Consider the following 14,896-nt stretch of genomic DNA (forward strand, 5'->3'; position numbering starts at 1 on the left):
CTCCTGGTTACATAATCATGTTACAATATGTTAGGATTGGTTAGTTAAATTTCAGGAAAATGATTGGTTACGGTATAGCTAAGCAGAACTCAAGTTTTACTATAGAGTCTGCAGTCAATCAAGAAGTGGCTGTGTGGCGGGGAACAGGGCATGGGGATGGGGAAATTGGAATCATGTTTTGCTAAAGGGGGAAATGGGAACAGGGACACAGGTAAGCCTCTGTGGTGTCAGAGCTGGGAAGGGGGACACTAAGGAAGGAAACTGGAATCATGCTTGCTGGAAGTTCACCCCAATAAACATCGAATTGTTTGCACCTTTGGACTTCAGGTATTGTTGTTCTCTGTTCATGCAAGAAGGACCAGGGAAGTAAGTGGGTGAAGGAATCATCCCCCTAACACAGACCTTGAGTGCTTTGCTGGACTCAATAGTTGAAAGGTTTGATAACTTTGATGAAGAATTAACCTGGAAGCTCAGAATAATGCTGCAGCTTGCAGGATCAGATGAAGACTGTTCAGGCATGGTGGGATCTTTTTTCTCATGCTCTGAGGAGACTCTCAATGAGCCCTTCAGAAGAAAAAGCTTCATGTGGGCCTCTCACCAATTGCTGCCTTATGAAGGAGACACTTCCTTTTGTCTTTTTGGAACCTGGAGTCTCCGGAGTTTGCAAGACTTACCTTTGAGCAGGCTGTAAGGCATTCCCAAGGAGAGGAGAACCCTCTTGCTCCTGGTCAAGCATTCCCATGGTGGAATCATAGCTTCAGATGGGGGTCAAGGCCCTGGCATGCCTTTCTGACTCAAAGCCCCATGAAGAGCAAGGGTCTGCAGCTTAGGTGCTGGGCCTAGCTCACCCTCTGAAGCTCCTAAAAAGTTGCCTGCAGCACCTCTTGGATGTTGCTCAATGCTTGCAGGGCTCCTCTGCTGCTTGGGGTGGCAGGCAGAGGGAGCCCACTCAAGAGGTGCTGCATCAGAAAAACCTAAGTGTTAGAGCCTTGGAGCTCTGGCGATTGCTCACATCAAGAGAGGGAGAGAACAGCTATAAGATGAAACAAAGTTGCTCCAACATAAGAGCAAATAAAAATTAAAGTTACAAAACAAAGTGGTTGGGAGAAACTGAAGTGCTCATTTGTTCCACCACTGGAAACAGAAATTCTGGTGCCAGAGTTGAAGGGTGGACTTAGTCCTTCCAGTAACAACAATGGAGTACCTCTGTACTCCACACATGAGAGGCATTACCCATTTGTGATGAATGAGGAGAGAAGCCATGCAACAGAATGGATCTGGGATTTTGTTTCAATCCATTCCAAACATAGGAACTATTGGCAAAATTAGGATCCTGATCTGGATTTTGTTCAGATCCTGGTTTCGCTTCACACACGTCTCTATTTAAAGTATTACCTTATATTTGTAATAAAACCTTCACCTGGCAATCTTGTGAAAATAGATCAAGAAAATCACTACAGCCATAGACTATACTAACTTGTTTCAGTGCACTTCCTCTATGCTGAGGAACCCCCATTAAAGAAGGGCTCAGGGGGCCGCCTCCCAGATGAGGAATCCTTGACCATGTGTGTCTTTTGGAGCGATATTGCCAGGAAGCCAGTGGCTTCCATACAGGCACAGGGCTTCCATACAGATGTGTTATTGGACCCCTGATTTTTCCTAAGAGGTCAATTCTCTATTCACCCAACCTTCAGGAAGAATTTGGAGGAAACTCCATGTAGGCAAGGACATGGAGTTTTCCTTCCACATCCCCATTCCTGTAAGTATTGTGGACCTTCAAAAAAATGTGTCACTACCTTACTGCAAGTTTACAAGTACATCTGTTCTACCAAACACTTTGCTGTATAAGTATTTTATGCATTCCACATCACATATTTAACAGTGTCACTACCTTACTGCAAGTTTACAAGTACATCTGTTCTACCAAACACTTTGCTGTATAAGTATTGAATATGCTGTAGCATTTGCTTACTTTGCAAACTGTTTTGATCAAAAATATCTGGCAAAATATTTAGTTACCTTCTCACACAAGTCACCCAAAGCTGTTGCCAAAACTCGATAGGCACATGTTTTCCCCCCGAATGGTTCTCCCACTATCATAAAACCATGACGGACAATCATCATTTCAAATATCTGTAAGATCTTCTCAGCAAACATGTCGGTCATTTGCAAATTCATAGCATCACAGTTCATTTTTATTGCTTCTAGTAAGTCATTGTAATCCGGTTTTGGAAGCTTCACACCAGGAAATAAATCTGAAGTAATGCCCTGCCAAAGAATGAATTACAATGTATGTTTATCTTCTCTTCATAGACGTTCAGGATGCAATCTTTGAATGTACTCCCTTTATCCTGTGACTCTAAACAGATAAATATGTACTTATACTCTTTGATTCAAATAGTATAAATCACACCTGTCGTAGTGTTAATAGCACCATTCATTGCTAACAACTGAATCAGTAAAAACATTTGAATTATGTGAAGAAGATGCAACTCCAAAATATACATGACCAATGGTTTGATGTTCTAACTCATTACTACTATATATTTTATGCATTCCATATCACATATTTAACAGTGTCAACAGAATGGAAACTGGCTCTGTGAAATCATATATTTCTCTCTTATAAACATTAGCTTTTATCAGAGCAGGCTTAAACGAGTTGGTATAATTTATAGTTTGAAGGTTGAGAAAGCAGTTATGTTTCTCTCTCAATACCTCATAGTAAGTGGAGAATTATTTAAATCATTTTAATGTAAAAGCAAAGATCCTACATTTTTACCTCTAGTACTTCACATTACTGAAACAAAACAAGAATAATGTTGAACATATTTAAGAGACAAAGGAAAAACAGATACTGCAGGCAATAATTTCATTCCTACAATGTCAACTTACAAAGCTTAGTGAAATTACATCCATAGAGATTCCAACCTATTATTTCAGAAATGACCATCTTCTTATGTTATACCCAGGTGTGAGTATCATTGGGGGAAATTAGTTTTTGTAGTGACCCATCCACTCCCAGTCTTTATTCAGGCATAAACTAATTTCCCCCTAATGATACTCACACCTTCTTGTCAACTGTTTGAAATGGGCCACCTTGATTACAGTGAACTCATTAGCACTACAAAAGTGATTTTTTTCCTCCCTTCTTTCAACTGTTGAGAATAGCACATTTCCACCTTAATTGTATTGGCTCGTTAGTATTGACCCGTTTCTTGGTAACGCAACTCCATCTTTTCATATGCTGTGTATTTATACCTCCCTAATGTATTTCCCACTCCATGCATCTGATGAAGTGGGTTTTAGCCCATGAAAGCTTATGGCCAAATAAATCTGTTAGTCCCTAAGGTGCCAAAAGGACTCCTCATTGTTTTTACTGATACAGACTAACACAGCTACCACTCTGAAACCTGACAGTGACCAGTTTTCCCACCCCAGTTGACCACAGCAGAATCTTGGGAGAGAAGATTAAAGCTTTCCCACTTAAAGACAATCACATTCCCTACAAGGAGAAGAATTTGAGATATCAAGCTTCCCACAAGGTGAATAGCTCCTGTCCTTTGAAATGTACTTACCCACATTCCCTCTCCATTAGTCATCTATCTCTTTGCTTGCTCTCCTGATCATCAGAACCAAAGGATTCTGCTTGCCTTCACATTGTATATTATAATACTGTGCCATTGGATTTTATAATTTAGATAACTGAAGTTTAAGAAAAAATATATATTCTCTGTGCCTCAATTTACCAGTGTTGCCCACAAATTCCTAAAAGAGATGGCTCTATCACACTTTTATTCATCCACGAATTCCCTACCCTGAAATCCTTCCTGTCCTTTTAATCATTCTAAAATAACACAAAAGTAAGCGTTATGGGCCAAAGTTTGAAAATGCACCTACAAAATGCAATCTATGCACCTACAAAATGACACATACTCCTATCACAAACAAATGAAAATTACATTTGCATCTGTATTTTGGATAATTGCATATAAATATCCATGTCTGTGTGTGACATCTCTCACTTTAGCACCACACATTAACTCAGATTCTCTTTTCCTCTTTTAGCCATATGAGAATACCCACAACACAAGGGAGCTCTAAGCTGGTGTAAAGCATTGTAGCTTGCTCCTGCACCAACTGCCTCCCAACGCGTGGCATGTCTAGTCACATCACAGATAGAGACAAACATGCTTGTGCACTCCACTAATATTCATCTTGTGCGATCCCATGGGGACCACAGACAGCTTGTGTAAATTAGAACAGCCTCTAGGACACGGGGGCGCAATAGCTCCACCCTGAGAAGATTACAGCTAACTTGTTGTGTCCCCCAACCTAGTCCTGCACCAAGATCCACTCAGGGCAGGAGAGAATCTGGGCCCCTGAATCTATATAACTCTTTTCTCTGTTCATTACACTAAAATCTTGGTTGAAACAATGAATTTCCTCATCTAAAAATGGGAATACTATTACTTACCTATCTCACATGACTGTTTGTAAAGTGTTTTGAAATCCTTGAATAGAAGGCGTTATATAGTATTATTATGTTATCATTTTTAGTTGGAAAATTGTGTTGGAAATTTACATTAATCTGAACTATTAAAACCAGAAGCAGCATTTCCTAGAAAGAGGACTAAATAAATTGCCTGGGGGGGAAACTGTTAAGACTAAATTTTAAATTGCTTATAGGTAAGATTAAAGTATTCCTTGGACCATTTGTTTGACATCCTTGCTTTATGCTAATTACATCAATGAGCATCTATAAAAATCTTACTGCCTTACTAAAACTACTTTAGCTTCTTACCTCAAAAAGTGGTAAATCATGGGACAAAAACTTAGGCAGGTTTACGTCTATAATGGATCTTAGTAGCAAAATTTCTTCATTCTCTGATGGATATTTCAGCTAAAAAAGAAATTACACAGATGCAAATATGTTCTTAATTTATTTTTATGGTTTCAGAAAGTAGATGCTTGTTTTACAAGTTGTGCATTCCTGTTGTGCATCTTTGTACTTATTCATCACAGGTTTCAGGTCCACTGACAATACTATATGTTCCAGCTGTAGGTTTATAAATGTACATCAAATCTTTACAACCTAACACTGATCTTATTGTTTGGGAACTGGCTGCCAATCCACTTTCATATTAACATTCTGTTGAGAGGTGAGGATAGGAATTTGACTTTGACATTCTTTCTGTATTGCAAAATGCATTCTGCGATGTGTGCCAACTATCTCCAAAGATGGGTAACTTACCATACTGTCAGGTAAAGTTAAAGCATTCAATGCAGTGGACATTCTTATAAGCCTATACTTTAAAAGCTCTATCAGGCTATAAAAAAATCTAGAGTGAATATGTATGTATTTCTCTTTTGAACCACAACATATTTATTTACTATTTTTTTCTTGAGTATTAGGATATACAGGTAGCAGATTCAAAAAGGTAGGCATGTTACTGAGTAAGTCTAAATATAAAGAGTCAGATTTACAAACATGGACACCTAAGTTATGCCCGCAAAATTTATGCATTCATGCACTGTACAAACCAAACCCACATTTGCACACCAAAAACCCAGTTACTAACGTTCCATAACTGTTCTTCAAGATGTGTTGCTCATGTCCATTCCACATTAGGTGTGCACTGCTGCTGGAGATTTTTCCCTCAGTGGTATCTGTCGGGCCAGCTCTAGCACCCTCTGGAGCCGCACACTCATGCACTGGTAGAAGGGGTGCTGAGGGCCATGCACTCTCTCCGTTCCTTCTTGACAGACAACGCTGACAGAGAGGTAGAGGGTGGGTCATGGAATGGACACATCTTGAACAACAGTAACGGAAGATTAGTAACCATTTTTTCTTCTTCAAGTGCTTGCTCATGTCCATTCCACGTAAGGTGACTCACAAGCAGTACCTCAGGAGGTGGGTTTGGAGTTCATGGACATGTTGACTCCAACACTGCTCTTCTGAATCTGGTGTTGTCTCGAGCCCGTTGGGTGATAGCGTAGTGGGATGCAAAGGTATGCATCGATGACCAACTTGCAGCCCTGCAGATGTCTTGGATTGGCATTTGCATGAATCCTGCTGAAGAGGCCTGAGCTCTCGTGGAGTGAGCGGTTAGGATGGTTGGTGACAGAGCATTTGCCTGCTCGTAGCAAGCTCAAATACAGGCAGTTATCCAGGATGAGATCCTCTAGGCTCACACCAGAAGCCCTTTCATCCCTTCTGCTAGTGTTACAAAGAGTTGTGTGGATTTGCAAAAGGGTTTAGTCCTCCCAATATAGATGGCGAGGGCATGCCTAACACCCGAAGCATGAAGCCACCTCTCTTCAGAGTTCCTGTGAGGCTTTGGGAAGAAGACTGGGAGGAAAATAGCCTGGGTGCTATGGAACTGTGAAACCACCTTCGGCAAGAAGGCCCGGTGGGGGAATTGTCGGACCTCGTCTTTGAAGAATATTGTGTACAGTGGTTCTAACATAAGGGCCCTGATTTCAGAGACACTTCTGGCTGAGGTGAGTGCCACCACAAAGGCAATCTTCTAAGAGAGAAGTAGTAAAGAGCATGATGCTAGCAGCTCGAACAGAGGGCCTGTGAGCCTTGACAGGACCAGGTTTACGTCCCATGGAAGGATCAGTTCATGAACCTGAGGACAGAGTCTCTCCAGACCCTTGAGAAATCGGACTGTTATCTCATAGGAAAACACTGACCTGCCATTCACCGGCAGGTGGAAGGCTGAGATTGCTGCTAAGTGCACCTGGACAAATACAAGGGCCAGTCCTTGCTGCTTTAGATGGAACAAGCCCAATATAGCCTGCAGGGAAGAACGAACTGGAGAGAGACCTCACTGAGACACCCATATTGAGAAGTGTTTCCATTTGGCCAGGTAGGTAGCCCGAGTGGACTGTTTCCTGCCACCTAGCAAGACCTGTTGAACTTGCTCTAAACAGGCCTGCTCCCCTAGGTTCAGTGATGTAACATCCACGCCATTAGGTGAAGGGAGGCAAGGTTCAGGTGGAGCAACTGGCTGGGTCTTGTGAGATCAGGTCCAGATGGATTGGGAGCAGAATGGGGGATGCTACTGCTAGATCCAGTAGCATGCTAAACCAGTGTTGGTGTGCCCACACTAGGGCTATAAGAATAACTCTCACCTTGTGATACAGAGGGACTGGGGGAAAAACACAGAGCAGGGGCCGTGACCATGGGAGCAGGAAGGTGTCAGAGAGGGAGCCTGGACTGTGCCCACACAGTGAGCAAAACTGAAAGCACTTCCTGTTCTGCTTTGTGGTGAAGATGTCTACCTGGGAAACCCCCATCTTTGGAAGATGAACCTGGCAATCTCCAGGTGAAGGGACCACCCATGGTGAGAGGAAAAGGATCTGCTGAGGTGATCCACCACTGCATTTCAGGTTCCCAAAAGATGTGGCACCTTCAGCTGGACGGAGTGCACAGATACACAGCCTCCTGACACAGGGCAGAGGATCGAGCACCTCCCTGTTTGTTGATCTATAACATGGCTGCGGTATTGTCTATCAGAACTTGCACAACCTTGCCTGAGATCCAGGAGTGGAACACTTGGCAGGCTAAGCATACAGCCCTGAGTTCCCTGATATTTATGTGCAGGGATAGTTCTTCTTGGGATCATAGGCCCTGAGTCCTGAGGCAGTTGAGGTCGGCCCCCCAACCTAAGTCTGAGGCATCCGAGACCAGGGACACTGAAAGCTGAGGGGTGACAAAAGCTACCCTATCCACCTTGGGTCCTTCCACCAGTCCAAGGAGGCAAAGACCAAGGGAGGAACAGTGAGCACCGAGTCCAGGTGGTGTCTGTTCAGGGAGTATACTGATGCCAGCCATGTCTGTAGGGGCCTGAAATGCAGCCTTGCATGCAAAACCACATGGCCATGTGCCCCAGAAGATTAAGGCAAACTCTGGCAGTCATAACTGGATATACCTTGACTTTGATACCGGGTCCAACATAGACTGGGATCAAGCCACAGGAAGGAGGGCTCTGACCTAAGTCAAGCTCAGCACTGCCCCAATACATTCTATTCTCTGAACTGGAAAAAGAGTCAACTTTTGCTTGTTTATCAACAGGCTCAGGTCCCAGAAGGTGGACCGTGCTGATGCTGTTCCGCACGTGAATCTCTGACAGATCTGTGACCAGACAGTTGTCAAGGTCTGGGTAGATATGGAGTCCTCACCATCTGAAGAAGGCTGCTACTACCAACTAACACCATACACTTCGTAAAAACCTGAGGGGCTTCAGACAGGCTGAAGGGAAAAGCGGTAAACTGGTAGTGGCACTGATTCACAAGAAACCTTCTGTGGCCACAGAAGATAGAAATACGAAAGTATTTGTCCTTTAAGTCAAGGACAGTGTACCAGTCCCCTGGATTCAGGGAAAGAATGATGGAGGCCAGGGAGACCATGTGGAACCTCTAGTTTCTTGAGATATCTGTTGAGGCAATGGAGGTCCAAAATGAGCTGATGGCCCCCTCTGGGATTATGAAATATCAGGAGTAGAACCCCTTCTATCTCAAGTCTTGAGGAACCCCCTCCTCAGCCCCCATGCGTAGGAGGGATTGCACCTCCTGGAAGAGGAATTGCTCGTGAGAAGGGTCCCTGAAGAAGGACGGGGATGGGGGGTAGGAGGAAAGGTGTAGCCCATTCTTACTGTATTTAGTACCCAGCGGTCCGATGTTATATGGGACCATGTCAGGCTGAAATGGGACAGACAGTCCAAAAATAAAGAGGAGGCAGGATCTGAAGTGGGAACTGGTATAGCACCTTTGGGTACCTTCAAAAGGCCTGCTTGGGCTCCCTAGAGCACCTCTGAGACTCCAGCTGGGAGGTTGAAGTGGATGGGAGTGGTTGGCTCCACTTATAACCTCTCCCTTTTCTTTTGTAGGGCTGTCTTAAAGATGGTGCCAAGAAATGTGGTTGCTGTTGAGGCCTGAAGTGCTTCCTGGAAGCAGAGGGAGCGTAGAGGCCTAGTGACCTGGGCGTGGCTCTGGAGTCCTTGAGGCCATGAAGCCTTGTGTCTGTCTGCTCCGAAAATAGTGAGGAGCCTTCAAAGGGGGGGTCCTGAATGGACTGTTGAACCTCAGAAGGAAGTCCCAAGGACTGGAGCCAAGAACAACACCTCATGGTGACAGCAGAGACCATTGTCCCCGCTACCGCATCTTCTGCATCCAGAGCCATCTGTAGAAAGGCCCTTGCCACATTCTTATCCGCCTCCAACAGGGCAGAAAATTCCTGCCTTGAATCTTGAGGCAAAGAGTCTTTGAACTAGGCCAAGGAATCCCATAGATTGCAATCATATCTCCCCAGCAAAGCTTATTGGTTGGAGATACACAGTTGAAGGTTACCCATTGAATAAACCTTTCTCCCAGTTTTTTTTGTGTCTTTTTGTTTGGGGGTAGCGCTCATCTAGCCCTGCCTGTCCTACTCTTTCACTGCTGACACAATTAGGGACCCTGGGGGAGGGTGCAAGTACAGGTACTTGAATCCAGTTGCTGGCACATAATATTGCTTTTCTGCCCTCTTTGAGGTGGGAGCAAGGAAGGAGTTTGCCAGAGGGCCTTGACTGGACCCATTACAGTGTCATTAGTGGGAAAGACCACTTTGGAAGGAGTTGCTGAAGCCAGAATGTCAATCAAGCTGTGGGAGGTTTCCTTAAGCGCCTCAATTTCCAGCCCTAGGTTAGCTGCTACCTGCTTCAGGAGGTCCTGTTATGCCCTGCGGAAGTGAGCTACTGGTTCCGAGATGGCCTCATCTGTGGAGAAGGAGGAGGCTTGCATCAGAGGAGGGGCTCCTTCCTCTTCCTCAGCCTCAATGACATCCAAAGGAGCCACATCCTGAATGTCAGTACTGGAGTTGGGATCTGGGGCTGAGCAGAAAGGACCGGTAGCCTGCTTCTCCAAAGCCACCTAGTAGGAGCGGTGGGAGGGAGGACCTGGTAAGGGGGAAAAACCCCAAAGGTTGCAGTATGACCACTGCATAGGCTACTGCCAGGCTGGCCAGGTGCTGGCAGGTGGAACTGCTCTGAAGTCTGGTGGCATGTAGGTTGGGAACCTTAGGTGGCATGTAGGGATTCCCTTCTGACTCCAACAAGGAATCCTCCCCTGCTGACCACGGTGGAGGAATACCCCTCTCTGCCTCCCTATGGTATCGAGGGTCCGGGGGCGGACCAGAGACCATCATGACAACAACGAAATCAGGGCCACTTTGCTCTAGAAGGTGCCAGTGGACCTGATTCCAGGAAAGAACTTGAGATTCCCTGCTCCTTCCTGTTTCTGTCATTGGAGCCAGTGGCTGTCCCATCAGATTCGGGGAGACTAGGAGTGACAGTAAGTCCCTGGCCACTGCAAAGGTCTCTGGGGTCGAAGGGACAGTCAAGCCGCTGGTACCGTGGTGGCTTCCAGGTGTCAGCGGAGGGTCCTGCAGCGAACTCATGCTCTGGATGGACTCAACAGTGCCACCATGAGACCAGGGGTGGTGGAGTCGCCCGGAGTGGGTTGCACTGTGCTGCCTTCCCCATGCTTGTCCTTTTGCTGTACCATCAAGCGCCCTCTGTCTGTGCACTACTTCTTGTGCTTTTTCCTTGGCACTGGAGATGGTGAATGCGGCTGGGAAGAGGGTGGTGCCAGAGGAGTACTTCACACCAAAGCTGAAGTGCTCAGTGCAGAATCAGAGTGGCTTTGCTCTGAGGCTGGTCTGAGAGTGGCCTTCATTAGGATAGTCTCGAGCCATAACTCTCTATCTGTTTTAGTGTAGGGTCTAAAGTCCTTGTGACAGATCTGGCACTTGTCCCTCACGCGAATTTCTCTCAAGCACTTCAAGGAACTGGCGTGTGGGTCACGGACATAGGTTTGCCACAGAAGGCACAAGGTTTGAAGCTGGGGACTGGGGCATACCTGGCCCCTGGAGTGAAGAGAGTCCTTCAACGACAGGGACTAACTATATACAATAACTATTTACACTACAACTAACTACAATATCTATATATACTAAAACTATGTTTAAAACAAAAACTAAGAAACAGAGTCCAAAAATCACTGGGAAGAAGCCTGGCCAAAGCAAGAGGGGTTGTTCCAGCAACCATCACGGGCAGTAAGAAGGAACTGAGGGGGAGCAAGGCAGGTGACATTCTTTATAATGGCACATGAGCATGTGGCTCTAGAAGGTGCTAGAGCCAGCCCAACAGAGAGCACTAAGGGAAAAATCTCCTGCAACAGTGCATGCAGCGCACACATGCCTAATGTGGAATGGAGATAAGCAAGCACTCAAAGAAGAACAAAACTCTACACTGCACACACAGCTCTCCCCTTGGAATGAGGATGCGAGCGAGATCAAACCCACATGAAGTAGATGTTAGTCACATTGCTTAATGCACTACTGGAAGGTGCTCAGATACTATGGCGAAGTGGGCAGGATAAGAACCTACATAGCATTGAATAGAATAGAATAAAGCCTCACTCCCCAATACCTCACCAAGTCAGTGGAAGATTGGTTAAAGTCTCCTGTATGCACAGGAGGTAAAAGAACTACCCAAAAGTGGACTGAGCTAATACACCTTGAATTGCTGTCATGGGACAAGTTCATTGTGCATAGACAAAGGTCCATGAAATTTGCAAGGACAGCAGCTAGCATAGCCATAGACAAAGCCTGACTATAGTAACACAGGAATGTATTTTGCTTTCAATCAATATGTAATTCTCATTAGTTATGAGAGCTGTACATGGACATCAAAAAGTGATTAGTCCCTGGAATGCTCACAGCAAGTTAAATTGTGCCCTGTAATATACACTCTCACCCCTAAATTTTCAGAGTCACACAGCGTTTTAGTTATTTATATGACTGATACTAACAGGACTCATATGGAAAAAAACATAAATATCTATTTGAAAATGTATGGAACAGTGTGAACAAATTCTTCTGCTATGAACATGAAACAAACTTTTCTGATTAAAATACTGGATACCAAAGAAAATGCAAGAAATCTTTTACCTTCAAGTTACCAGCTGCAGTAAGCACTGACTTTACAGCTCTCATTCCATAATCATAATGATGCTGGGAAGACAATTGCTCTGAACATAGACGATATGTAGCTACAATTTTCACTGACAGAGGTCGAGCAGTAACAAAACCACAAGAATACAAGACAATTTCTGCAATCATGGCATAATCAGGAACCATCATAGCTACTGTTCTAAAGAGAGCCTATTAAATAAACATTAAAAATCACATCAGCCACAGTGACATACAGTATCGCAATACTTTGTATAACTTCTTTTACACATACCTAAAATGATACCATTTTTCATTATTTCATTGTAGCCCACAAAAGCTTATGCTCTAATAAATTTGTTAGTCTCTAAGGTGCCACAAGTACTCCTGTTCTTTTTCCAGATACAGACTAACACAGCTGCTACTCTGAAATCTTTCATTACACTGGCATCCAATTAAATTCCAGTATCAGTAAGTCAATGACTATACTATATGTTTTATTACTTTCCATAAATATTTATAGATGCCTAATGTCAGAGTGAAAATTCATTTTTATAAGGTTTTTTTATTCAACATAAACCAGAAAAGCACAAAAAATACCACAAAGCTGCAGAAGGAATGACTGAAATCTTGGTGCAAGTGGCTTAATAAGCTTTGAAGCAGCTGTTGCCAGAACTGTTGCTGAAATCATAGTTGGGCTGTAGCCTGGGTTTACTGATATTATTGCTGTTTCTTCCTAAATAGCATCAAGACCTGTTGATATAGCATGAACTTACTGCTGTTTTTGCTGTTCTGCCAGCCATTTCAGGACATCTTTCACTTTCCATTTCTGTACAGAGGGTCATTTTTTTTCATCCCATCCTAACACCTCATGTAACCATATAAAGGCCCTATCCTGTTTTGAAAAGAATCTACAAATGCTGCATATAACAGTAACTCAAATTACAGTAACAAAACATAAGCCTCAGTTTTCTCCCTGGATTTGCCAGTTCCTAGGGTTCCTGTAGGAATTGCTCTGATCCTCAGACAGACACTTCAACTCCTCTTGTATTAACCTATATATCACCTGGGTACTTGCTAACACCGGATTTTAAGATGGCTCAATAGAGGAGTTCCACTTTCCTACATAGCTTTTAGAATGTGACATGTTACAATGACATTATTTGTGAAACCATCAGTAAAATGCACAATAAGATTTTTCTGTTACTTTAACATTCATATCTTTTTGCTTCAGAGAAGAACACTTGGGCTGAAATACTGACCCCCAATGATGTCAACAGCAAAACTCCCCTTGACTTCAATGGGGGTTTCACAACTGGCTCCCACAGACTTCAGTGGTAGTTGTGCATCCATATTCAAAGTAAGAATATGTCTGTTTATGTTTAGAAATCAAGCTATTTGAAAAATAGTAAACAGTACAATTAATTCTGATTCTTAACTTGATATTAAAGCTGGATAGAAACTGGTTTGCAATTTCTCACATCAAACACTCTGGCTTCCTGTACAACAAATCAAGTTACCTTTCAACAAGTAACAATCAACAGCAATAACCAATTTTAAACTCATTATTTATAAATATTTTTCACAACTTATGAGATATGAAGTGTTCCTTTTACTTTCTGAACTTTCAGCATTCTGGGCTGAGAAAAAAATGCAGCAATTTCCTTTAAATATTCTGTTTCGTATTCTAAAGGGCTGTTAGCACAGCAAGTTGTAAAATTTACGACAAAACATCATTGCATTAGAAAACACCAATTCAATAAAAGAAAATGTTTCACTAAATATATAAGCGATTCAACAAACTTTTGTCAAAACACAGGCAGATCTCTCCACCTCCCACCCTAGCCCCCTGCTCCGAGGGAGGAAGAGGCACAGTGCTGGGCACTCTGCCTCTCCACCGGCCCCTTGTTCTGGCCACGGAGAGGCTCAGCACCAGGGCAGTCTGCCTCCTTATCCCCCATCTTGCTCCCAGCCATGGAGAGGCACAATGCCAGGAGCTCTGCTTCCCTGCCTCCCGACTTGCTCTGGGGGATGGGCAGCAACCCTCTCCAGGTCTCCAGAGCTGGGGGTGAATTTCACAAGTGAAATTGATACTTTCCTAGAGGGCAGCTGGGAAGCTGAAAAATTTCATTTTGGCTCTCCTGAAGCAGAATATTCTTGAAATCCTTTTCCATTGAAATGTCATGATTTTGATGTTTTGTTGTGCTTCGAGAGAAAACTTTTTTTCTCAAAAACACAAAAATATTCATGAAAATGGATCCCCCATTTTCTACCAACTGTACGTGTTAGATCCTTCTCTTAAAACTACCTCTTGACATTGGCAATAATTTCTAATGTCTTCAGGCTAATTTTTCTTTTTTGTTCCTCTTCATGAGAGGAGATAATAATAATTGGTTTGAATATTGAGTTTAGAGCAGTAGAGGTTGATTTGATTAAATATTCTCAGTAATGTATGTATTTGATGAGAGCATTATTTCTTCTGTATTAACTTCAAAAATTAATAAAACTGAAAGTGTAATAGTTATTCTAACTACTTTCTACAGTACCTTAAGATTATCTGGAAGCTCTGAACGCCCAGCATAACCTGGATTCATGGTTATAAAGACAGCACACGTGGGGTTGAGTTTCAGTTCAGTTCCTTCAAATACTAGTAAGTCAGACCCTGAATTGATACCTATGGACAAATGAAAATTAATGTAATTGTAGTTACTAGTCAAATACTACTTTTTCTTACTCTTTATTTTATTCATATTTAGCATAGAAGATGTGACTGAAGCAATAGATTACCTCTCTGGATAGTAAGAATTTGTTGAGCAACAACAGAAAGTACTTCCAAATCAATTCTGTTAAATTCATCAAAGCAAGCCCAGGCTCCACAAGATAACAAACCCTGGAAGG

At 43.3% G+C, this 14,896-nt stretch overlaps 1 protein-coding gene across 12 annotated transcripts in view; it reads right to left on the reverse strand.

Moving 5' to 3' along the window:
• DNAH7 (dynein axonemal heavy chain 7) overlaps nt 1-14,896 on the reverse strand; it is a 270,100-nt gene that overhangs the window by 158,366 nt on the left and 96,838 nt on the right. For 10 of the 12 annotated variants that reach the window (XR_012154342.1, XM_073306229.1, XM_073306230.1 and 7 more), the window contains 5 exons: nt 14,786-14,888; nt 14,545-14,672; nt 11,999-12,211; nt 4,805-4,903; nt 2,020-2,268 (listed from right to left, as the gene is read on the reverse strand). Coding sequence is in view for 11 of the 12 variants with exons in the window: in XM_073306229.1 (XP_073162330.1) it covers nt 2,020-2,268; nt 4,805-4,903; nt 11,999-12,211; nt 14,545-14,672; nt 14,786-14,888 (792 nt within the window). In the remaining variant the exon portion in view is untranslated. The remainder of the gene's footprint in view (nt 1-2,019; nt 2,269-4,804; nt 4,904-11,998; nt 12,212-14,544; nt 14,673-14,785; nt 14,889-14,896) is intronic. The other 2 variants (XM_073306227.1, XM_073306228.1) reach the window with 2 other exon arrangements.

This window comes from Lepidochelys kempii, chromosome 11, assembly GCF_965140265.1.
Source record: "Lepidochelys kempii isolate rLepKem1 chromosome 11, rLepKem1.hap2, whole genome shotgun sequence".
Taxonomy (NCBI): Eukaryota; Metazoa; Chordata; order Testudines; family Cheloniidae; genus Lepidochelys; species Lepidochelys kempii.